Source organism: Amblyraja radiata, chromosome 21 (genome assembly GCF_010909765.2).
Source record: "Amblyraja radiata isolate CabotCenter1 chromosome 21, sAmbRad1.1.pri, whole genome shotgun sequence".
Lineage (NCBI taxonomy): Eukaryota > Metazoa > Chordata > Chondrichthyes > Rajiformes > Rajidae > Amblyraja > Amblyraja radiata.
Window position 1 is genome coordinate 29,988,667 of NC_045976.1, and position 26,614 is coordinate 30,015,280.

At 43.5% G+C, this 26,614-nt stretch overlaps 1 protein-coding gene across 1 annotated transcript in view; it reads left to right on the forward strand.

The window, feature by feature from the left end:
- Window positions 1-22,948, forward strand: part of ccdc136 (coiled-coil domain containing 136) — a 46,980-nt gene extending 24,032 nt beyond the window's left edge. The window contains exons 9-13 of the mRNA XM_033039944.1: window positions 4,456-4,573; window positions 7,184-7,625; window positions 9,227-9,361; window positions 17,654-17,716; window positions 19,027-22,948. Coding sequence (XP_032895835.1) covers window positions 4,456-4,573; window positions 7,184-7,625; window positions 9,227-9,361; window positions 17,654-17,668 — 710 coding nt within the window. The 3' untranslated portion in view covers window positions 17,669-17,716; window positions 19,027-22,948. The remainder of the gene's footprint in view (window positions 1-4,455; window positions 4,574-7,183; window positions 7,626-9,226; window positions 9,362-17,653; window positions 17,717-19,026) is intronic.
- The last annotated feature ends 3,666 nt before the right edge of the window (window positions 22,949-26,614 follow it).

The following is a 26,614-nucleotide window of genomic DNA, read 5'->3' on the forward strand; positions in this document are numbered from 1 at the left end:
CAGCTGTTCAAAGGAAATTCAGTGTTTAACTGCTTGCAGCTAAAGGGCCTGTCCCACGAGCATGCGACTGCATGCGGCAAGCGCGACCTAACGTGGTCGCTTGAGCCGTACGGCCTCGCGGGGCCGGTCCCACTTCGATCGCCGGAGCCGTATGGCGTTGTGCGGAGCTGGTCCCGACATTGCGCGGGGCTCCGAAAAACTGACACTGTCCAAAAATTCCGCGCGGCTACGGCCTGCCGGCCCGCAGCCGCATTGAGGCCGTATGCACCGCCTCGACAGGCGTGTGCATCGTCTCAACGCCGTACGCGGCGTCTTGACGGCGTACGCCTAGCGCGAACTTCCCACGGACTTCGCTCGAACTTCACGTCAACTCGTACGGGATCACTCGACCTCCGGTTCCGGTTTGGTCGCGCTTGTCGCATGCTCGTGGGACAGGCCCTTAAGTAAATCACAGATCTGATGCAGACCCACCGTTAGTAATGGATGAGCTGAGTGACAGAAACCAGCAAATGTGTTTCTGTAATCTCACACCAGTCAGACCTAGTGTTGGATCAGAGTCCCCTTTCAATTATTTCATTTATACTCACTTTATATAATTTCATTGTTTTAACCCATGTGAAAATACTCAAAATTTTGCTTTTTATAATATTTTAAATGATTGAGACATTTAAAAATCTGTGCAAAATTGCATAACATTTGACAGAGCCGGAGACAGAGATACATCCCCACACCCAATCTTCAACCTTAATAATAATAATAATAATAATAATTTGTTTATAGGGACAGTGCATATTAATGAACATTTGCATGTAAATATGCGAGATTGTAGCCAATCAGTAGCTAATTTCCGTCTCTAGTCCCAGGCAAAGGTAGGTGAAGTGTCTTGCCCAAGGACACAACGACAGTACACACTCCAAGCAGGATTCGAACCGGCCACCTTCAGGTTGCCAGCCGAACACTTAGCCCATTGTGCCATCTGCCTTGTCTCCTGTCATGGGCTGTCGGGATATCTGGGGTAGTGTCCCGGCTGTATGCTAGCTAGCTGCTGACACTTTTCTAAGCCTGTCTCACTTCCGATTTGGGAGGCCCAGGGCGAAATAGACCCAACCATCTGTCCCACATTAGTACATATATATAGGGAGAGCATTGAGTAATGGGCATTGAAAGGTCCAACAAAACACACTCAACTGAGACAATTCAGCCAATATATTTTAGGAGGAAACCAAAAAAAATTTGAGATTCTGTATCAATATGAGTAACTGAGAGAAAAGGTGGGAATAGACAAGGAAATGATGTGGGTGGCACGCCAGAGACCATGGTTTGATTGTGACTATGGGTGCTATCTGTATGGAGTTTACACGTTCTCCCAGTGACCGCATGCGTTTTCACCGGATGCTCCGGTTTCCTACCACATTCCAAAGACGTCCAAGTTTGTAGGTTAATTGCTCACTAAATTGTCCCTAGAGTGTAGGATAGAACTAGTGTACGGGTCATCATTGGTCAGCGGGGACTCGGTGGGCCGTAGGGCCTGTTTCCACGCTCTATCTATAAACTATAGATGCAAAGTCACTGATGCAAAGTCATTATTAATGCAAAGCTTAAAACATCTTGTTACAGTAATGACATTAACACCTCCTCCAATTGAAAGAAAGCGAAAGGAATCTAGTCTAATTAGAAAGACGAGTATGTGTAATTAGAAAGACGAGTAAAGAATAATCATATTGTTGTGACTAGAAATTTTTAATGATTCTTTCTCACTGGGAAGAAAGCGAGTTAGAAAAGAAATAGGAATGAAATTCCTAAATTACATAAAGGGTTTCTCCCTCCAGCAATGTGTTTTTCAGCCCACAAGGACAAAGACGTCACTAGAACTAATAAAATGGATTTTGTAGATGAACTAGATTAAGACAGTGACCCCAGTACTAGGTTTAAAATCCAAATGGAAAGGGAAAAATATTTGTACAAAAACTGGAAGATAGGATGAGTTTTGGGCAGACTTATGTATAAAGACATGTTGGTGGTTGTGAGGTGGAACGAGTTATTGATTCACTGGACTGCGGAGACATAGTTTAAGAAAGTAAACAAGACCAGGTACAGGCCTTGAAACATCTCGGTCTCTATTTTTCTACATGATTATGCCTGTTTTCTTTACCTTCACTATTAATCCACTCTCATATATGCATTTGTTGTTCAAAAATAAAGCTGACTCAGCCAGTGAATAGACGCAACAACTCGTGTCCACAGCGCTCTCGAGCAGAGAATTCCACACCATTCAAAAGCCTCGGAGGAATAAAAAAACATTTTATCTCAGCCCCTTCTCCTGAGACAAGGCCCTCTTGTTCTATACTCTCTGGCCATGGGGAACAGATAATCAGAATCTTCTCTGTCACAATCAGAATCTTATATATTTCAATGTGACTGCCTCTCATTTTTTCTAAATTCCAATCAGTATATACACCTCCTGCTTAATATTTCCTCACAAGCTAATCTTTACATCTCAGAAATGGTGCATTTCTCACACCAGTCAGACCTAGTGTTGGATCAGAGTCCCCTTTCAATTATTTCACGGTGCCTCAGGAAGGCCGTCAGCATCCATAAAGATTCATCACACCCTTGTAATGGACTGTTCGAACTCCTACCTTCCGGCAGACGTTACAAGGCCTTCTACGCCCGCACCTCCAGAAGCAGGAACAGCTTCATTCCCAGGGCTATAGCTGCTCTGAACCGGCCCTGCTGAGTGCCCCCCACCCCCATGAACTGTCTCCCTCGGATGGTCACGTTGCACAGACACATCTGCACTTTAGTCTGTTTTTACTGTTTTACTGTTTTAATGTTCTTTTTACAAACCATGTTCTCGGGGTATCTAAATCTAAATTTTATTAGTTATTTAAGTTATGACATCGGATGGAAGCTGCATATCCAAATCTCGTTGCACTTATGTGCAATGACAATAACATATGTTATTGTTATTATTATTATTATTATAATTATTATTATTATTAAATCAATCATAGCATTTGTAGGGAAATTTGATTTCTTCATCTTTCAAATGGATTATTGTTCTCCCTAAACCTTTTTCTGCCATAAATCTGCTAGGAATTCCTGACTGTAGTACTAGGTGGCCCCTTTGGCTCCCATAAAAAAAGGAACACCAGAGGTGGGTATGTTCTTCACCAGCATGTCCAGGTCCTTCTCGTCCTGTAAAAACACTTTCTCACCTCCGTCCATCAATGCAGCATCCATTCATTCAGCAGCGGAAGAGTGTTGAGTGGTGCTTCCATCGTCGCACCTGCTTGCTACATTTTGACAAATGTGAGAACTTGCAACACACCAAGAAAAACAATAAACTCAGTTTCAGCGTGGTTATACCTGACGATGAAAGTTCTCGGTTTTCATGTGACTTTCACAAACAGCATAAGGGTGACCTGCACCAATGTCAGAAATATGCTGATGATCAATTTCTAGGCCAAGGATCTCTTAGCTACATTGGCGGTAGAGTAGAAAACGAATAAAAAGATGTAATGGTAAACAATTGTAACGCATACACAATTGCACATACAATTGGCTATGGGCATAGTGTTCAATTCTAAAAAAATAAGAGATTTTATGGGGGCATTAAAAAAAAACAAATTCTTTATTGGCATAACAGATAAAAAGAGATGGGAGGTTGCTTCGAGATTTAAAGTGATTAGCGGAAGTACCAGGCAACAGGAGGAACCCGTTTTGGACAAAGCAAGTTGTAGTGATTGGGAATGCACAGCCTGAAAACGTGGCAAAAATAGATTAAATGATTTATTTCAGAATGAAAATTAATGAAAATAATGATATGCCATTGAGGAAAGTGAGATTAACTGGGTGGCTCTTTCACGGAATAGACAGCCATGATGTGCTAAATGCTCTTTGTCTGAGCTCGACCACACTATAATTCTGTTAATAAGTATGTTCCATTAAAAAAAAAAGGAAATCACAATTTATTTTGGGTTGTTGAGGGAACAACAATTGGACATAATAAGAATTATCAATTATGTGTGTGGGAATGCAGTTAGACAGATAAAATAAGGCAACAGGAGAAGATGAGTTGAGAAAAGACATTAAAACAAATCAAAAGGAAAAACATTTAACGTATTTTGAACATAAAATTAATATCGAGTGGAATTGTGGAAGGAGAGGATGCTATCAATTAGATTTGAGAAGTGGGGGAGGTGGGAAGGGTTGGTAGGATACATGTACGTGTTATAAACATGTGGTTCTGTGTGGGATGGTTAAATCTTGTCTGGCGAAATGTCTTCTGTCACAACCCCTGCACATTTCAGTGTAAATCCATCACGATAGGAATGAAGGAAGTGGCTAAAACAATGCCTTTTTTAGTAGGGTTTTTTAGGGTGTGGAATTCTCGACCAGACGTTATTATCTGCTTGCATGTGTGTGTTGCTATTTAAGCTGTGTGTGTAACAGGTGCAGTCCAGTGCCTGCAGGTTGAGTGTCGAAATCTGGCTCAAGAATGTCGAGTTCTGCAGAATGATAACAAACAGCTGAAGGAAAGACTGCAGCAAATGGAACGGCAGTATTGCAGGTAGGACAAATTAACTATGTTATGTATGCTTCTGTACGTAAGGCTTGCACTCTCTCTCTCTCTCATATACACATAAACAAACATGTATTCACACGCATTCACACAACACACACACACACACACCTTTATTAATAAAAAACACACACTTATATATACTTGAACACAAATTCACCATTATGCTCATTCATGCACTCACACACATGCTTGCTTCCACCCTCACTCACATACCTAGTCACCTTATACATTCTTACTCTCACACATAACACTCACACACAACCTCTTGCACACTCATTGATGCATTTATTAGTAACTAAATCTATGATGTGCTTACACTCATGTGCTCCCACATATACTCACTTATTTTCTATCTCTCTCTCTCGCTCGCACACACATGCTCACCCCTGCTACTTCAAATTCATGCATGGCCTCTCACTTCAAACATTCTCAAAGAAACACATACATATATATATCTATATATAATCTCTAGCTCTTGAGACCGCAAAGCAGATCACAATGAACACCATGGTTTTGTTCTCTTCAAACAGCCCACCATCTTTCACTCTGCCTGCTCATTATAATAGTTTTAGTCTCTAGCCACAACATGATGTGCTGTCAATTGTCCAGGCACTCAAAGGGGACCCAATTTTATAAGTGTAAACATGATGAAACTAACGGAAATTATCAAAATGAGCTTGCATCTCCCACAAAGGAGGTGGATTGCAGCTCCAAGAAGTGCACTCATCAAACCTTGCGACAGGAGATATTGGGCTCCATATTTTCACAGCACCCAGCGAACAGGAAGAGAAAAGAGGGAATGAGGTCACTCAATATCTTGTTGCTGTATTGGAAGTGTTGATTTCTGTCTCAAGGCTTGAGATTGCTACAATTATTGTTGTTAAATGGGCTGATGGGATGCCATTGGAATACAGCAAGCCATTCTTTAACAGGTTGCAGGATTGCTGGTTCGCTGACAGGGACGGTAGCAGTTGCTCCATGCAGCAGGAATAGCTTGTCCTCCACCAGGCTGATCTCACTCTGCCAATGCCCATGATGTTAAGTATCAGCCAAACAACCCTGACTACTGCTGCTTGAGCTGAGAATGTGCAGTCCAAGGTTTTTACTTGTCTTTGGAGCAGCACAATGTAGTGCCGCACTTACACATTATTTTTATGTTTAATGAACTGCTGCCCCAAGTTACTGCCTGAATGGAGCTCATCTCAACGACTTCTGGAAAATCATTCAAATGATGACGCCCTCCCACCCCTACCCCCAACTCCAGGTCCAAGGTCACCCCCAGCAGAAATCGAACACTAATGCTAGTTTGTGTGTTTAGGGGCTGAACAAGTCAACTCATCTTCCTCCAATTCTTTCTATATTCCCTCATTCTTTCCTCTTATAGCTGCTCATTGTATGTCTGACAGGAAAGCCCGAATGCTCATGTTGTTGAGGCTGTAAAAGTACACAGTCTTTTACAGCCACTCACTTGCACTTACTTATACATAGCCTTATGCTCACATACTCAGTCACTGATACACTCGCTGAATTAGAAACCGTGTAAAGCATCCTATAAACTCACTGTTTACAGGATGATTGACCCTGTTTCTAACTTTGGAAATGTTTACTGGGGTTGTATAAAGGAACTTTCACTCTGACCGACGTGTGTTCTATCTCTACTGGGAGTGTTAGATGGGACAGTGTAGGGGGAGTTTTACACTGTATCCAAATGTCCTGCATCTGCACTCAGTGTTTGTTGGGATGGTCTAGTGGGATTTTTACTCTTAATTTATTGGGTTTGCTGTGTTTGAGTATAGAGGGAATTTTAGTCTGCGTTTACTCTGTGCTGTACCTCCCCTTCGAGTGTTCGATGGAACAGTGTGGAGGGAACATTATTCTCCAGCAAAATACAGAATAATGGAATAACTCAGTGGATCAGGTGGCGCCTGAAGAGGGGTCCAGACCCGAAACGTTGCCTATTCGTTCCCTCCACAAATGCTGCCTGACCCGTTGAGTTACTCCAGCACTTTGTTTTCCTCAAGATTCCAGCATCTGCAGTTCATTGTACCTCAACTTTATTCTCTATCTAGTTTATGTTCTATCTGTCCTGGAGTATTAACTTGACTATGTTTCTTAATCCATGTCATACCTGATTGGTGGATGTTTGATGGGACAGTGTAGAGGAGCTTTTTGCCCCTGTCCCACTTAGGAAACCTGAACGGAAACCTCTGGAGACTCTGCGCCCCACCCAAGGTTTCCGTGCGGTTCCCGGAGGTTTTTGTCAGTCTCCCGACCTGCTTCCACTACCTGCAACCTCCGGCAACCACCTGCAACCTCCGGGAACCGCACGGAAACCTTGGATGGGGCTCAAAGTCTCCAGAGGTTTCCATTCAGGTTTCCTAAGTGGGACAGGGGCATTACTCTGTATCCAACTTGTACTGAACCCTGGCCGTGAGCCTTTGATGGGGCAGTGCCATGGGAGCATTCATGCCGAATTAGCCATTGTGTTGAAGGCTTCAAAGATTCATAGTCAATTTGGGAAATTGATTATTTTTAAAGGACTTGTTTGATTTTAAAGAGTCAAAGATAAACACATATTTCCTGTTTTCCTTTCAGATCAGTTGACGGATTTAAAGTGGACGCTCCAGGATCTGAAAGCCATTGTCAGCAGCAGGGTGCAGAGGCTGAGATATTGTCTGAGAACCAACAATCCAGAAAACTAAATGGCAACGAACTCAAAGAGACAGGACTAAAATGGCAGGAGGAACTGAAGCTCCCTCAGAAGGAGGAGCTGAGGAAATGCCAGGAGAAGTTGGCTGATAAAGTAGTTACAAGCGGCCGAGCTTCTGCAAGAGAGCAGCTGGAAGACGGGCGGCAGGTTAGAGGACTTGAGGATGGAAGCAAGGGTGATAGTACCACATCTGCCCAGAAGATAAGAAGCCCCGAGCTAGATCCTAGAGCTCTCCAGAGGGCAGAAGAGAAAGGACAGTTTGAAGAATTAGATTTAAAGCATCGACTGCTAAAGGCAGAAGAGAAAGCAGTGACAGTGCAGCATGAGGTAATGGCAACACAGGGCTCGGAAACTACAAGTAGTTATCTCCATCTTTAAGTACAGAGCAAAATAGTGGGCTTTGAGAAACTCTTTTTTTCTTTTAAATAAGTGGAGAGCAGTAGAATTGGATAATTCTTTCTGACTGACACACCCTTATGGAAGCCTTCACACATACTAGACTTTCTGTTGCTAGTCCTGTGAAGATGTGTGGCCCTTAGAAGCTCTTTGCACACTCATACACACTTTGTTTTTTCCCCTTAATTCTGTCACTTCCTCTTTTTGGCTTTGCATCTTCTTCCATTCTTCCTTTAAAATCTTTTCTTTGCGCTCATCCATCTACCAGTCTCAACTGAAGACTTCACCAAGTTATCATCCAGTCTTTCTACACTTGTTTTGAACAATTCATTTTCACTAATTCAATTCCCATGCCCCCTGTCATCAAAACCCTTTGCATTTCCACTAGTTCACTCATGGTCGCCAGTAAAGACGTCTCCAGTCACTTCTTTGGATCCCTTTTAATTGCAATCCTCCACCGTACACCAAGAATTGCAGTTTCTTCCAACTAAACATTGGGACGTATGCTCTATATCGACCACTGTTATTATCTCCAATAATATGCCTCAGGACATCTGCTACAGGAATTCTCTTTAATGGCTTTGTTACCTCCTGATCTACCTATTCTAGAGCTCTTCCTTATTTTTACTTTGTCTGCATTTCATCTCATTTAAAACTTGACTCCAGAAATGTTAACCCACATCAAGGCTACATAGTCATACTACTGTCTCAGCATAAATATTCTCACCTTGTTTAAATCTCTCCATGGATTCAATTCTTTATATATCCATCTTGTTGCCTACCTTTTTCCATCTTTGATCCTCAGACTCCGTACTTTGTCTTTCCACCTGTGTCCCTTCTGTAATGTTTTCATTTGTAAAGTTTATGATTCCTAGAAATCTTTCCTTTCTTTGTTAGCTCACTGCTCATTTTATCTTGCTCCAGAATGAAGCACAACGGGAATGTTTCTTTGTTAAAGGCTGTCTGACTGCCTCTTGCTGTTGGCTGCTTTGTACAATCCCTGTGAGAGGAGTGGGTCTACATATGTCAAGCACCTGTGCGTGGAATGAGTCTGTGTATTGTATTTGCGTAGAGATGAGAAGTTAGGTCATTGTGCAGAGCCGGTGAGGACAATGGGTCTTTCAAGATGGGACCTATGGTCAAATCGGTTTAAGTGCAAGGTATATGGGGTGTGTAAATTGTTTGTGTGATGAGGTTCAATTATATCAATGCATCATTACTGTACTGGTTCTTTTCTTTTTCCTTCTCACCACATTTGAAAAGCTGTTGTATCCTTTTCAGAGCTGCACTGGCACTGTACATTTCCACTGTACTGGAGGTATAAACTTAGTCCAAAGACTCAAAGCCCCAGAGGTTAGGTGGAGAGCTTCAACTCCAGACAGGCCATTCATAGTCTCACCTGTTCAGTGCATTTATACAAGGATGGGTTTCTCTACCATCTTATGCAGAATCCAGTGCCTCACACACACGTCTGATACTGTGTCAACAAGTCGTGCTTTGCTAACAAGTGATTCTTTCTGTTGTGTGCCCAGTGCGAAGGATTAATCACTGATCTGAGAGTACTAGAGGAAAGATACAGGAACAGCCAAGAGGAGCGCAGCCAGCTGGAGTTACAGCTCAGGCAATTCAAGGAGGAAGTCCACAAACTGAAAGGGGTGCCTTGTCAGGTAAGTTGGTGAGAGGTAGGTGGGGGAATAGAAAGTTATAAAACAGAAAGACAACGCCAACCATAGTTAATCTGCTCATCCTTACCACCCTCAGTCAACCCCCAGTCAAATGGCCTCATCTCATTCATCTGCAGTTGAAGGAAGAGACCTGATCCTCATCAGGATGGCAGCAAAGGCCGCACGTACCATCCAATACACTACAGGACAATCAATACATTTTGTTTTTCCCTTAATAAACTAGTGACACCAACTGGAAGAGAACAGTGCCTTGCAAATAAATAGAATTTAGATAGAATTTATTTGCCACACAACCAGGGTCGGTGGAATTTGGGTTGTCAGCAGCAGTACAATAATAAAGAACACACAGCCACAATAAAAATGTAACACAAACATCCACCACAGCATTCATCACTGTGGCGGAAGGCACAAAATTTGGCCAGTCCTCCTCCATTTACCCCCTGTGGACAGGACCATAGTCCAGAGTCAGTCCAGGATCGGCTCTTCCTCACCGGAGACCGCGGCTTTAAGTTGGTGTAGGCCGCAGGCCGGCGGCCGAGATTTAAAGTCTCCACCGCAGCCAGAAGCACCGTAGACTGCAGGGCCGGCGGTCGAAGCTCCCCTCCAGGGGTGATGTTAAGTTCACGCCGGGCCCGCGGTAGAAGTTGGCCGTGGACCGGCAGTGGTGGCTTCTTCTTCCCCCCCCCGGGTACCCCACGAGGGATCCCGGGCTGTAGACGCCGCACCAGCTGGAACTCTGCAGACCGCGGCTTCAGGCTGCGACTTCAGGCTGCCGGCTGCCGCGGGCTTGCGAAACCGAGCGCTCCCCTCCGGCGAGCCCCAGCGAGGGCTCACCCGCTCCACGCCGAGAGTCCACGCTGCACCCGCCGCTGAAGTCCCGGGCGCGTCTCCGTGGAAAGGCCGCGCCGATCCTTGATGTTAGGCCACGGGGGAGGCGACCTGGAAAAAGTCGCCTCTCCATGGAGGAGGCGACCGAAGCGGTTTCCCCCTTACCCCCCCACACCACCCCCCACACAAGACACACCGAGGAACATCAAAAACATACTTTAAAACATACTAAAAAAATTTAAAAAGTTGAAAAAACTAACGCGCTGCTGACATGGCTGCTGCCCTACCCACTCATTATTGGATTGAACAAAACTGTGAATGAATCATCATTTATTTAAGGAATTGTCCTGCACATTAACAAGTCTTGTATTGAGAGGTCTTCCATTTCTTGTCCATTGCTAGTTTGGAGTGATTTCCCACCAGTGCTTGCAGCACATTATCACGTGTTGGAGTTGGATCAAAATTTAACCCAGCATTGTGGACAAGTTAGTGCTCTGCATTGTCCCTCAACTATGCCAGATAGATTCTTTGCATAAATATAGAAATGTAGAAGAGATTGAGATAGATAGTTCTGATAGCAAATGTAAAAGAACCAAGTCTTATTAACGTAACAATTGACAATAACATTCTCTGATATCAAAGTACTGAAACTGATGGATATCTAGAGATTTAAACAGGAGATGCTAGAAATATTTAGTACTGGGTGAAGACTTGTGAGGATTTGTGGCTAGAATAATATTTTCTGCCCAGTTAGACCTTCATTTTGCAGCAGGACTGATGTAACATCCTAAATCCACCCGTGGAACCTTGAGCATTTTGACGAGATTTTGAGACCATGTCTGTGGCACTAACTTGAGGAGAAAATACAGATTAGGTTATTGGAGGGAGAAAATGCAGGAGTGGAAAATTTTATAAAGAATTTTGGAGAACTGGGGGAATTCTAGAGTACAGGAATAAAATTGAGAGAGATTGAGATCTCAAGCACAAGGAGCCAGTACGAGGGGACTGCATTGCACAGAGGTGGGGTAAGGAAGGGCGTGAAGAACTTATTGTTGAGGATAAAGGGGCTGTCCCACTGCGGTGACCAAATTGGCGAGTTTAGGAGAGTTTGAAAAAGTGTCATGTAGAAGACCTCCTTCGACTATGTAGAAGACTAGCTTCGACTAGCTTCGGGAAGATTGGACACCGAATAGCGGAGAGTGAAGACGACAACCTTCGACCCACTTCGACCTCCCTTCGACTATGTTGAGGACTATCTACGACTACCTTCGACTACCCACGATTACCTACGAATAGCATGCCGACCTACTTTGACTAAACCTACGAGTAAAAAAAATAGTTTTTTTTTCCATGGCAACTTTTTTTTACTTGCGGGCATTTTTCAGCATGTTGAAAAATACGCCGCATCCTAGCTGAGGCCTCGAGTACCCGGGGACTACACTCGAGCCTGAAGGAGTATTACAAAGACCTCCTAGGACCTCGTATCGGCCATGCTGTGAGTACGAGTGAAGGGCAAACTCTTCTAAACTCGCCAATTAGGTCGCCGCAGTGGGACAGCCCCTTAAGGAAATAATATCAAATTAGAGAAGGGAAGGGCAAGACGTGGAGTTTAAAACATGGCTCTGTTTCAGTGGAATGTCCGTTTTTTGTAGGGGTTGAGTCAACATGGAAGTCAGGAAGAGAACAGCCTCTGATAATGCATTTATTGTTCTGGCTTTTGGGAGATTTGATGAGACACCTAGTCTTGAGCACACAAAGGTGGGTTGTGTGATTGACAGGATTATAATAGTTATTAAGCCAGAAATGATAAATAAGCAGATTTTAAATTAGAGGTGATAATTTAACATTTTGGTGTTAAATAATTTGTTTTAATTATGGTGTAATAGTGCAGATTTGTGAAAGGAACAGTCTGATTTAACAGATCCATTTTTAACATTTATGTTCATATTTTCATTTGTTTCATGACAATACGAACAACCCTACCTCACTAGGTTGGACTCCTACACTAGTGGATTATTATACCTTTCTCTGTGATATATCACTTCTCATAGAACGTCTGTGTTAAGTCTATTGTTAATTTCCATTAATTATATGTGTATGTAATTAGCATCATAATAATATTTTTCTGCATTTTACTATACCCCTGTTGTGCTATTATCCAGTAGCTGTGGCATAATTCGGAAGACTTCTTTCCTTCCTTTATCCAAAGCATCAGAGATTGCAAATGGTTAACAATTATGGAATTCCCTTCTGCCTCTGGATCTTCCACCACTTTCTCATCTCTCTCCCTCATCTTGTTCATTATCATGTTTTCACTATCCCTTCTGGCATTTCTCCTCTGATCTTGAATGATCAGTCTTTAGCTAAAGCCTCAACTTTATCACTTATACCCCACCTCAATGAATTATATCACCTTAATTTTGCTGATAGTTTCCACCCTGGTCTCGCTTTCACATGATCCATCTTTGATTTCTCTTACCTTTCTCAATTTCCCAATTCAGGGGATAGATTGTTGACCAGTATCCTTTACACACCTACGGTCTCACACAACTATCTGTGACTACCTCCTCTAAACCTATTTCCTGTATAGAGTACATTCCATTTCCCCAGTTTCTACAGCTCAGTTGTATCTGTTCCGATGATGATGCTTTCCAAGCCTTCCTTTTTCCATAAAACACAATTTCCCTTCACCTACTGTTCCCTTACCCATACCTCTGCTCTCACCCTCTCTCTTCCCTCTCTCCTCCCAGAAAAGTTTCCTTTCTTCCACCCTTCCATCTTCCATGTTCAATGGATCATTCCCTGCAATGTCCACATCTGGTGTCAGGACAACAGCCTCCTCTCGAATGTCACAAAAACTAAGGAGCTGAGTGTGGACTTTAGAAGGGCTCAACATCCGAGGACATACATGCCACTGGAGATTATTGGGACTACTGTGGATAGGGTGAGCAGCTTTAAATACCTGGGAGTCCACATCACAGAGGATCTGACATGGACAACACACACTGCCGCACTGGTGAGTAAGGCAAGGCAGCGCCTTTACCACCTCAGGCAGCTGAGGAAATTCAGAGTCTCTCTGAGGATCCTTCAGTGCTTCTACTCTGGGGCTGTAGAAAGCATCTTGTCCGACAACATCTCAATCTGGTTTGGGAACAGCTCTGCCCAGGACAAGAAGGCTCTGCAGAGAGTAGTGCGTTTGGCCGAACGCGCTATGGGAACTACACTCTTCCCCCCCCCCCCCTTGCAGGACCTACACACCAGGAGGTGCAGATCCAGAGCCAGCGACATTATGGGGGACCCCTTCCACCCCAGCAATGGACTGTTCCAGCTGCTACGGTCAGGCAAGCGCCTCCGCTGTCATGCTGTGAAAACAGAGAGGATGAGATGGAGTTTCTTCCCACAGTCCATCAGGACTGTAAACTCTAATCTCACCGGGGACTAATTTACTGTTGTGTTGTGTCTTTTAAAAAAAAAAATTCTAAAATGTAAATACTGGTTCTGTTCTATTCTGATCTGTTGTTTTTGCACAATCCGCAGGCACTGGCACTTTCATTTCACTGCACATCTTGTATGTGTATGTGACAAATAAAGTTGACTTGACTTGATCTTCAATAGAATGCCATTGGCAGATGCATTTTTCCCTCCCCTCTCCTTAAAGCATTCAGATGTAAATGTTCCCTGTACAAACCTCTGGATACTCTCCCATTTCTATCAATCACTTCCTTTCTTGTAGAACCATCCCATGCAAGTTGCCCTTTTAACTTTTCTCTTTAAGCCCAATACTCCTTCCAGTTGCAAAATCTATTCCATTTGTTCTGTTTTCAATTTAGAGTCGTACGTTAGACAATCACAATGTTGTCTCCTGTAGATTGGAGAAAATGCAGATTAATTGACAGCTCTGCAGCAGATTTATATTACCAGTCACTTTTCACTTTAATTCTCTATTTCATTCCCACTCTGCCATGAGACAAAATTTGGCCTTCAGAGTTCAGGACTTCACACTGAGTTCATCAATTTCAGATAACCATCCTTTTTAATTTGTATTGAAGTAGCCAGGTCTGGTGAAAAATCATTGGCCCTTTGTTTTTCTCTCTCCACAGATGTTGCCTAATCTGTCGAGTATTTCAATTCCCTTATTTCAGATTTCCAGCAGCTGTAATATTTTGTATCTCAATGTTCCACAGTTTATTTTATTCTCTGTTCTGTTTTCATTCAACTCCTTTTATATATATCTTATCGAGAAAGATCAACTACAGTTAACAAACCATCACCACCCTGTCTCTGCCAGCATCATTGCTAATTATATCAATCTTTCTTCACCCTTTCATAGACGTTCCCTTTGTTCTGACCTCCTCTCCCCTTTTGCTGCATCTTAAACCATGTCTGATTTCTATCTTTTTCTAGTTTTGATGAAAAGTTATCGACCTGAAATGTTGCCTGTTTCTTCCTCCATAGACACTGCTTGACTGGCTGAACATTTGAGCATTTTCTGTCTTTACTATAACTTCTGCTGATAAAATTATTAATCTTTCAATTACTACTCTTAATTGATTCTTTGCTTTTGGCAAAACTGCGTCTAAAGTTCTTCACTTGTTGTAACTGTCTGGCTTGTCTACAAATCTAATCTTCCCAGAACCATCTTCAAAACTAATTTAGAGTTTGGCGAAACATGACTTCAGGCACCTTTAATTGAAGAGACCTTAAAGTATGGAGTTATGGGCAATTAGTGTAGATAGTCAACTCCAACTCAGAGACTGTTTACAGAGTGTTGTTTTGCCTCGGAGTAAAGTATCCAAAGCAAATGATTACCAGATTGGTATTAAAACAACAATTAATACACCATTCCATATCAGGACCTGGTTGTCAGTTGCCTCCCAGACCTGTTCCTTGCTTGAGCTGAAAAGAGGCTTCCTGGGAGGTATCCAAGGGACTGTCAACAAAGGGTGGACTCCTTAATTAAAAACAATCCTTTTGTGGAAAAAATAAATGGGAAGGGAGCCTAAATAAATAGGGGATCCTCCTAAAAAAGGGGCTGAATTGGTATAGAGTCTTAGAGCCATAGTCCTAGAGCCGTGGAGTCAAGAAAGTCAAGAGTGTTTTATTGTCATGTGTCCCGGATGGGACAATGAAATTCTTACTTGCTGCAGCACAACAGAATCCTAGCGTCCCAGCGTCCTAGAGCCCTAGAGTGGAAACATGCCCTTCGGTCCAACTTGCCCACAACATGTCCGACCAACACTGGTCCCACCTGCCCGCATTTGGGCCATATCCCTCCAAACTGTCCTATACATGTACCTATCTAATTGTTTCTTAAACATTGGGATAGTTCCTGCCTCAACTACATCCTCTGGCAGCTTGTTCCATATACCCACCACCCTTTGTGTGAAAATGTTAACCCTCAGATTCCTATTAAATCTTTTCCCTTTTACCTTAAACCTATGTCCTCTGGTCCTCGATTCATCTACTCTAGACAATAGACTCTGTGCATCTATTCCTCTCATGATTTTACACACCTCTATAAGATCACCCCTAATCCTCCTGTGCTCCAAGGAATAGTGTCCCAGCCTACTCAACCTCTCCCTCTAGCTCAGACACTCTAGTCCTAGCAACATCCTCGTAAATCTTCTCTGTACCCTTCCCAGCTTGATAACATTTTTCCTATAACATGGTGCCCAGAAGTGAACACAATACTCACAATGTGGCCTCGCCAACGTCTTATACAACTGCAACATGACCTCCTGACTTCTATACTCAATACTCTGACTGATAAAGGCCAATGAGATTCAAAGAGATTAAGTGGGGACAGAAAAGTTCCATGTCCCCTCTATTATACAACAGGATTGAGACGGCTGGTATAGGAGGATATTTCTAAAAGCGGTAGGGAATGAGAATGTTTCCTTGACAGGCGAATAAGGGATCAGTATTGTCAAATGTTGAGGGCTTTTGTAAAGGATCCTTCCAGAGGATATACAAATTTGAATGGGTATAATAGCAAAGGTTAATCTTGAATCTAAAATGAAGTAATGTTTGCAGAGTAAGAGGACATGGTCTATTACTTCACATACATTGGGTTGTAGATAGGAAATTTGGCCCGAAGTATCTAGAATAACCTGAGGGCCAATTAGAAAATGAGATGGCGAAGAATGTAGCTTGTTTTAGAGGGATGATCTAAATGCTCTTAATTATCTATCAGTTGATCTATTTTAAATTTTTATCTGTGATATTGGTGTTGAAGAATTCTGTTGCTGCCTTTACTGAATTATGTCTGCTTGTCTTTGCTGGAATGAAATGTCTGTTAAATCTCAGCATGCTTCTATATTTGAAGTGTTAACAATGCTCTTTCCCTGTTCTTTCCCTTTCCCCAATTGTCTCTTACTTTTACCTTTTCCTTTGCTCATGTGATCCCTATTCCTTTTCACTCCACCCCCCTCCCCCCTTCATCCCCACTATACTCAACTTTTTCCTCTTCATTTTCATTCTTTTTTCAATCATTATTCTTCTTTCCATTCCTTTTTTCTGATTTGACTGTCTTTTTTCTTACTGCTTATTTTTCTTTTATTTCTTTAAATCTCATTCATAAATATCCACAAATGCCTCCTTTTTAATCCCTCCCCCCTCCTCCCTCCTCCCCCATCTCCCCCTCCTTCCCCTCCTTCCCCCTCTCCCCCCTCCTCCCTCCTCCTCACCCTCTCCCCCTCTCCCCCTCTCCCCTCCATTTATCTATTGGAATTGTTTTCTTCTTCCGTTTTTCTGTTTATTTGCACCTACATCCTTTGACATGACAATTATTTTTTCATCTGCTTTTATTTGGTTTCCTCACTGTCCATCCCTTTCCCTGTCTGATTCCAATGTTACTGTCACCATGCCATCCCTGTCTGTTTTTGTCTCTCTTTATGTCTATTTTCCATTCATACATGAACATGTACACGTGTGCATCTGTTTATGTGCTCCTATGTGCATGCCTTGGTGCTCTGTGTATGTTTGTGTGCGCGTGCACTTCGGCCTGTGTTTTGTTACCCTATGGTATGTATTATGCTTATATATCTTTGTGTGCCTGCACTTGTGTTCATTGGGATATGTGAACATTTGTATGTGCATGTGTATCTGCCTTTGTCTATGTATTTGCTCTGGCATGTGACACTGTGTTTCTGGTTGCCTCTCTCCATATCTCTGTATCACCTTCTCCTTGTATGTTTGTGTTTCTACTTGGCCATCTATATCTGTGCATACATACTTGTTTGGATGTTTGTGGCTGTGTTTCTCTGCATCTTGGTGTGCCTGGCTGGACCTTACTCTGCCTCTGGTTCTTCCTGTGTCTCCATCTCCATCTTGCTTGCTCACTCCCTCTCTCTCTGTCTCCCGTTCTGGCTGTCTTTGTTCTGCCTGTCTCTCTGTCTCAGAATGCCACTTTTCCTGACCCCCCTGTGCTCTCCTTGCCTGTGCTAGGACTGGTTGTACTGATGGCCATGCTGTGGTGCTGGTGGGCTGAGACCTCCCGGCATTGACCAGGTACTGACTTTTCATATTTTATTCTCTTTATGAAAATATTAGCAAGATTAGGTTTGGTGGGTCACAGTTTGGCAGCCATGGGGACAGAGATTGATTAGAGCAGGTCAAAGTCTGCAACTGAGTAAGATACAGTGTGGAGTTAAACAAATTGGGGCCGACAAGGGAAAACACACTCTCTACACATTATTCAGTTGGGTGAAATTTAATCCTAGTTGTGAACCAATTAAGGCAATTTAGGAACAGGATTTGAGGGTCATTCCTCTTCCTATCCTAATCGAGGATATACAGGGCAATGATCAGACACAACAACTCTGGGTGATTTCCCTTTTCTGTGCAGCAGGATTCTGGAGCAGGAACGTTGGTTGATTAGTCATTTCTCCAACCCAGTCATCTCAGGGATAAAGATTTACAGCAGAGTCCCTGCCTGTCTTCACCTCTAACCCAGAGACGGCGGTGACCCTACTGCTGTGCTTGGGCTCAGCAGCCTTGTGACAGATGCGACAGATTAAAGTGGGATTGCAGTGCTGTAAACGTTTACTTCTGCCTAGACCCCGTGTGCACTCGCTCGCTCGCTCTGCCTCCTTCATTGCCATCGTGCAGTGATTGTGCTGCCTGTATCATGTTGTGACAGCTGTTTGAGATTAAAGCATATCGCTGTCTCTCTGCCTGATTTATAACTTTGTGAAAGAAACCTCTCCAAACACTGCCAGTGTGCCCCTTCTCAGCCAGAAGTACGGCAAGAGACGTGCGGTCACGTTCCCCACAAAGCAGATTTGTGGCTTCAATTCACCAGGTGCAAGTTCCCGATCTTCCCTGAAGTGGGGGATTTGGGAATTCTGCAGAGTCCTCCCTGGGAAACGGAATAAGGTTGTTGTAGGGGGGAAGGAGAGCCTCGTGGACTGGGGGAAGAATCCCATGCAAAGGGGGGAGGGGAGAGTTTATAGTGAGGAAGGCAAGAGGAAGTTTAAGAACTGAATAGTCCCCCCTCCCCCAGAAATGCAGGACGGGCTAGGGAGGCTTGTGGGTATCATAGCTATAGTCAGGGGAGGACGGGGAATGAGCGGTGGTGGGTGGTTGGGTGTAGATCACGGGGAAGGTACAGAATTGACTGGGAATATGATGTTGAAAAAAATCATCAATCTATATCAAAGGGAGAGCCCTGAAAAATAATCTGCATTGTATTAGCAGTGTGTGTGTGTGTGAGGGGGGGGGGGGGGGGGGGGGGGGGGGGGGTGACAGACAGCACAGAGACAGTTAGGGTTACAGCTGGAATTTATCTGTGACCTTTTGCTGCTTTCTTTCCTGCACAGAGTCGAACTGGAGTGTGGATTCCATTAGAGCTGATCATTCTTCCATATCTCAGCCTCACTCCTGACTTCTCAACTACCACAATTTGGTTGTTCCTTTACCTCCTTTCCCCCTTCTCTTCCTATCCCCACCTTCCTACACCCTCTCACAATCCCCAATCCTCATTTCACCATACTCTCTCATTGCTTTCTTCCATTTCTCACTTCTTCATTTCTCTTGTCCTTTTCTTCTAACATTGTCCTCTCTTCTACTTTCACCCACACCCTATTCTTTCCTCTTCCTGCTTCTCCTCCCCTTCTACCATCTCCCCACTTCACCTTTTCTCTTCCTTATCCTATTCTCTCCCTCTCCTAATTCTCTTTCCTCTGATTTTCTTCCTCACAATCCCCTCCCCATCCCCTTACTTGTATCCATAAGCTTATCTATCTCTTCTCTATCCATGTTTATCCTGCCATTCTTGGCCTCCCCACCTCACTCCTCCTCACCTCTTTCCCCTTTATCTTTCCACTCACTCCTTCCTCGCTCTCTTATTCTTCATCTCACTTTTATCTCTTCATCTCTTCTCCTGCCTTCTCACACTTCCACCCACTGTGCCTTCCACTTGTCTCCCTACCTCATTGCCCCACCCATCTGCCTGCCTCATCCTCACCTTGTCCATTCACCTCTTCTGTCCACGTCTTCCCCCATCACTTCTTCCCCCTATCCCTTCCCCCTCACCTCTCTTGCCTCTTTCTCACACTTCCCCCCACTTCTTTCACCTTACATCTTCTGCCTATGCTATATTATGTCCCTTCCATTTTCCCTTCCATTTTCCCATTAGTTTTAAGATTGCCTGCTCTTTCTCTCAGTGTCCTGTCATCCTGCTGTCCTGGGAATGCTGCTGTACATACCGGCTCATCTGGAATTTCTGAACCCATAAGTGCACTGCACACTGATCTGTATCTGTTTTCTCTGCCAATTTTGCACAAAAGCTTCTCTCGAAACATATAATGAAATGAAGAGCAGCTGCCAATGAGGCACTCCAGAGCTGGGTGGAGTCAGAGATCATATGTGTGAATTAACAGAAACTTAATTATTGAGGTTATAACCAGGGCTCTCAGAATGTTCAGATCTTTTGATGGCCTCCCGCGTGTAGAAAGACCAATTCTTCAATGACACCACCTTATATATTGACGATCTGCTGCATTTCCTGGTGGAGTTTTGGCCATTAATCTGGTTTGGATTCCCAGATTATGATCAATTGACCCTCGATGATTAGTGCATTATGCTTCACTTTCTGAATATCTGACACCAACTGATCTACAACCAGTGCCCGACACACTATGATTGATCGATTGATTGTCAATGGCAGTCTATCAGTGAATGACCAAATCTCAATGATTGACTAAATTTGAGTGAGTGATTGATCTTCAGTCAAAGGCCAGTGACCAAACTCAGTGACTGACTGATTGAGGTCAGGGAGTGACCAATCCTCGGAGCATGACTGACCTTTAGGGAACATCCAAACGCAGCAAGTGACTTGGACCCAGTCATTAACCAACTTCACTAACTGACTGGATGACCCTCAACAAGTGAGCAATTATCAGCAAGTCACTAAACTGAGTAACTGATGGTCAGTGGAATATTGACCTTTGTAATTGAAATCCTCAGCAAGCGACAGATTTTCCCCAAGGGTCTGTGAGTGGCTGATCCTCGGAGAGTGACCACACTCAATCATTGACCAACTCACAGCAAGTGACTGATCTTTTGGGGAGTGACTGATTCTCAGCAAGTGATCAATCATCAGCGTCAGTGAATGATTATCCTTCAGTAAATAAGTGGCATCAGCATTTATTGGATCAGTGATGGGCTGGTGAATCCCAGCCCCTGGAGAGTAACTAACCCTCAACAAAAATGGAGTCTCATTAAACAAATAAATCCCAGTAAGTCACTGAATTTCAACAAGTAACTGATCTTCATTGACTGGGTGAGCTTTGAGGAGACTGATCCCTACCTCAGAGAGTAACTGGTCCTCGGTGATTGACCTCGTGATTGACTTTTAGAAAGTGACTGATTCTCAGAGAGTGATCAACACTGAGCAAGTGTCTGGCTCTCAGTGAGTGAATAGCTCCCAGCAATTGAATGACACCCCCAACGAGCGGCTGAGGTTCCGAGAGTTCCAATCTTCAATGATCAACTGATCTCAATGGCTGACAAGCGGAGTAATTCACCTTCAGCAAGTGTAACCATAAGCAAATGATTGAATCTCAATCAGAGACTGATCCTCAGTAAGTGAGCGACCCTCAGAAAGATTCTCAGTGGGTCAGGACCCTTAGAGAGACTGATCCTCAGTGAATGAATGATACTCAGAGTTTATATCTCAGTGTGTGAGGACCCTCAATGAGGGTCAAACGTCAATGAGTGAGGACCCACAATGACTTCTAACCTCTGTGAGTGCGTGACTCATAGCGACTGATCCTCAGTGAGTGAGCGACAGTGAGTTTAAATCTCAATGAGTGAGTTACTCCTTGAGACTGGTCCTCAGTGGGTGGGTGACCTCAGTGAGTTTGAATCTTAATGAGTGAGTGACTCTTAGAGACTAATCCTCAATGGGTTAGGACATTGGGACCTCCATAGAGATTGACCTTCAGTGAGTGAGAGACTCGGGGAGACTGAGCCTTGGTGAGTGCATGAACCTTGTAGAGACTGATTCTCAGTGAGTCAGGACCATCGAGTAGACTGATCCCTGGTGTGTAAATCACGCTTGTGTGTGAGGATCCTTGGGGAAACTGATACTCAATCTTGTCAGACCAAAGAGAATCCTTGTACATTGAGAAATCCACTCAATAATTGATATCCTCAGCGAATGACAGACCCTCACAATATAATCAGTCCCCAACAACTTCCAGAACCTCAATGAGTGACTTGCCCTCAGCAGGTCACAAAGCACAATGTCTGATCCTGTGCAAGTGGCCTATCCAAAATAAATGTCCAGTCCTCAGTGCTATCAATCCCAGAGAATAGGTGGCCCTCAGCCAGTGACCAGTCTTCATAAGTGACCGATCCTCAGTAATTGGGTGACACTCAGCGATTGACTGACCTTGGTGAATGAACACCATTTATCGGTGGCCACCCTTATTTATGACGTGATGTTAGCCAGCGGCTGTCCCTCAACCAGTCACTGACCCTCAGCAAGATCTGGGGAGAGCTAGCTAACTGGATCTAGAATCAGCTTCATGCTAGGAAGTAGCGAGTTGTGGTAGAAGATTTATGACTGGAGGCATGTGACCAGTGGTGTGCCTCATGGATTGGTGCTTGACCCATTGCTATTTGTCATCCATATCTAATGATTTGTGTATGAATGTATAAGGCATGTCTAGTAAGTTTGCAGATGACACTAATATAGGTGGTATAGTAGACTGAGGAATGGCAAATGTAGTTTAATTCAGATAAGTGAGAGGGTTCACATTTTGGGAAGTCCTACCAGCGCAGGACCTTCACAGTGAATGGTACGGCACTGGGGAGTATTGTAGAGCAGAAGGATCGAGGAGTACAGATATATAATTCCCTGAAAGTGGCGTCACGGGTAGATCGGGTGGTGAAGACAACTTTAGGCACATTAGCCTTCATCAGTCGGAATTGAGTGGAGAGGATGTGTTCAGATTTGGCCACCCTGCTATTGGGAAAGATCCATTAAGGTGGAAAGAGCGCTGAGAAGAAATACAAGGATGTTGCCAGGATTCAAGGGCTATTGGAAAATGTTGTGCAGGCCAGGACTTTATTCCTTGAAACAAAGAGGGTGTGGGATGGTCTTGTGGAGGTGCATAAATCATGAGGGGAATAGATAGTGTGAACGCACAAAGTCTTTTTCCCCAGAGTTGGAAAATCAAGAGCTGGAGGGCATAGGCATAAGGTGATATTGGAATGATTTAAAAGGAACTTGAGGGGCAGGTTCATCACACATAGAATGGAGGGTATATGGAATGAGCTGTCAGGACAGGTGGTTGAGGCAGGTACAGTACAACATTTAAAAGACACATGGACAGATACATAGATAGGAAAGGTTTAGACTGATAGGGCCAATTGCGGGCAAATGGGACGAGCTTAGATGGGTAGCTTGGTCTGCATGGACGAGTTATCCTGAAGGGCCTGTTTCCATGCTGTAGGACTATGACTAAGTGACTAATGGTCAGTAAGTGACCAATTCTTAGTTGATACTTACCCTCAGTGAGTGACCATTCCAGGCGTTTGACTGATTCTCAGCAAGTATCTGATCCCCAGTGAATGACTGAACCTCAGTGAGTGACTGATCCTGACTGAGTGAACAAACCCTCAGTGAATCATGAATCCTGAGCAAGTGGCCAGTCCGCAGCGAGTGATTGATTCTCATTAAATGACTAATTCTCAGTGAATACTGATCCTCAGTGAGTGAACATTTCGAAGTGAGTGAAGGATCCAGAAAGACCGGATCTCGGTGAATGAGCAGCCCTCGGTGTGTGATCTGCTCTATGACTATGGCCTGACGCTCGGCGATCCTGAGTGAACAAACCTTCGATGAGTGACCGACTCTCGGCCAGTGGTCAACTATCAGCTGTTGACTGATGCTGACCCTCTGCGATTAACTGGCCTCAATAATTGGATAACCTTTGGCGAGTGATTGACCCGAACAGAGTGAGTGAGTGATTCTCCACAGCCGAGGTTCTTCCACTTTACCCAGTGAATGCTCTGGGTGGTTATCAGCTGATTGCTAGACTTTGGATTGCCCTTGGCAACTTTGTTCTTGGTGGTGCTCCTTTGGTAGTTGGTGTTTTACAGTTTGGGCATGTTGGTAGCACTTTAAAGATTGCTACTGTGAGCTAACAGTGTGAATCCTGGTAATTCACAGATACAGAGTATTACAGACCATATGGTGTTATGGTCCAGTTGGGCTCCACCTGCAACATCACTGCCACCTACAATATTACGCTGTAGCTTATATGAAAATAAAACCAGTAATCATATCACTTTTAAGCTTCCCTTCTTTGTGAGAACATGTACCGTTTATATAATTGCTCCTCATAATCCAATCCCACCATCCCCTCAGTTATCCTGGTAACTCTTCTCTTTATATTTTTGACACCATTTTTCATTATGTTGATGAAAAATGATCCCAATCTTCTAAATGGGGTTGTACCAATAATCTAGTATGGGGTTATTATTGTCACGTGTAGAGTAAAAACCATTGTTTGTGTGTAATCCAGAAAAAGCATACAATGTAAGAGCTCATCAGATAGTCCAAAAAGAGAAAATAAACAGAGTGCAGAATATAGTCCAACGTCTACAGAGAAAGTAAAGATTTTATTTAAAGTGCAAGGGCAGCAATAAGGTCGATTGGAAAATTGGGATTAATTCCCCAGTGTGTGAGAGGTACGTTCAAGAGACTGTTATCAGCAGCGAAGAAGCTGTTCTTCAATTTGGTGGTATGTGTTTTCGAGCTTTGGTATAAACTGCTCAACAGGAGAGGAGAGCAGAGAGACTAAGCAGGGTGTGAATGGTCCTTATTCTGTTGCCCACATCCTGAGGCAGCATGAAGTATAGATGGAGTCAATAATATATGATGGACTGGGCTGTGTTTACAACTCTGCAATTTCTTGGTCAGAGCCGTTGCCATACCAAGCCGTGATTATGTTGGTTATAGTGACAGAGAGTTACAGAAGATTTGGCTCTTAGGGCTAATGGAATCAAGGGATATGGGGAAAAAGCAGGAACAGGGTACTGATTTTGGATGATCAGCCATACTCATATTGAATGGCGGTGCTGGCTAAAAGGGCCGAATGGCCTACTCCTGCACCTATGTTTCTATGGTACATCTGTAGAAATTGGTAAGAGGTTTTGGATACATGACAAATTGTCGTTAGTTTTCGGAGATGTCCTGGTATGGTCATTCAGACCAGGACAAATTGATGGAAACACTCACATCTAGGAACTTGAAACGTTTGACCGCCTCCACTTCAGCACCATTGATTCAGACTGCGGTATGTATTCCACCTGCTTCCTGACGTTGATGACAAGCTCCTTCATTTTGCTGATATTGAGGGAGAAGTTGTAGTCTTGACACCGTGTTACTAAACACTCCATCTCCTTCCTGTTCATTGTTCAGATCCAGCCTATGCAGCGGTGTCATCTACAAACTTATAAATGAGTTGGGGCAGAATTGTCTGCATAGTCCTGAGGGCATAGGGAGTGTAATAAGGGGCTGAGGATACAACCTTATGGGGCACTGAAGCTGAGAATTATTGAAGATGTTTTGTCACCTATCCGTACTGATTGCTGTCTATGGGTCAGTACGTTGAGGATCCAGTTGCAGATGGGAGTAGTGAGTCCTAGGACCAGAGGTTTGGAGATGTTATATTGGAGTTATGGTGTTGAAGATGGAGCTATAGCCAATAAAATGGAGTCAGATGTAGATGTCATTGTTATTCAGATATTCCAGAGGTAAGTGTAAGCTCAAGAAGAAGGCATCTGCCATGGATCTATTGCAGCAGTAGACAAAGTACCATGGATCACGACTGTTCGTGAGACCGGAGTTGACCTGTGCCGTGCCAGCCTCTCGAAGCGCTTCATGATGGTAGATTTCTGAGCCACTGGACGTTAGTCATTAAGGTACACTTACCAAGCTATTCTTTGGTACTGAGATGATTTACCACTTAAAGTAGATGGACAAATAATCAATGAAGAAGCAGGAGAGCCTTGCTGTTTTAGGACGTCACGGCACTTGATTTACTTCGCTCCTAGCCCGGAAATAATTTTTCACAATTTGCTTTCAGTTTTTATGCACATTAGTTTCTTTCCAATGAAGTCTCTTTAAAATTTTGTCTCCGTGACGCAGTTTACATTTTCTGCAATGAATGGCACCTGCCACTTGTCTGCCCAATTTTCAAATACCCTTAGAATTCCTTTAATTTGTCTATCTCCAGAATCATCTATCACTTCAGGCAGTGTACTTGTGATCCCCAGATCCAGATGTTCAAATTGAACATTATTACAATCTAGTTGTCAGTATAGAAACATTATACACAATAATGTATGCGTTATTTAAATATTACATATATTATGTCATACCTTCTAACTCAGTTTACTGTACAGTATACCTGAACATTATATGCAATAACACATGATGTGGTATAAAATGCACAACATGTAAAATAATGTACGTAAGTAATAAACCCAGCTACAGGAGAAGTTATAGGAACGAGTGCATTTTGTGTAGAAAGATAATAAGAATATGCAGACCAATGGAAATTTTCCAGAAGTATGTAGAATATTTTCATTTTTAATTGGTCTGTTGCTCCGTTGACAATTCCAGGAACCTGAATGATTCCAGGTTTGGCCTGGGATACTAGTAGTAGCTGTGACCTGAGATCATTCTTTCTCCTGCAGCAGACAGCGGACATCACAGAAATATTGCTCTACCTGATCCACCATTGTGTGTGCTAATGAATATTCTAAATACTGCTGCCAAAGTTTTGCTGATAATGTTCAGATGCAGTACAGTCTCCCATGGGAAGATGAATGCATCTGAACGAGCAGCTTGAATTCTTTCAGAAAAATAAAAGAATGGCAGGGGATGTA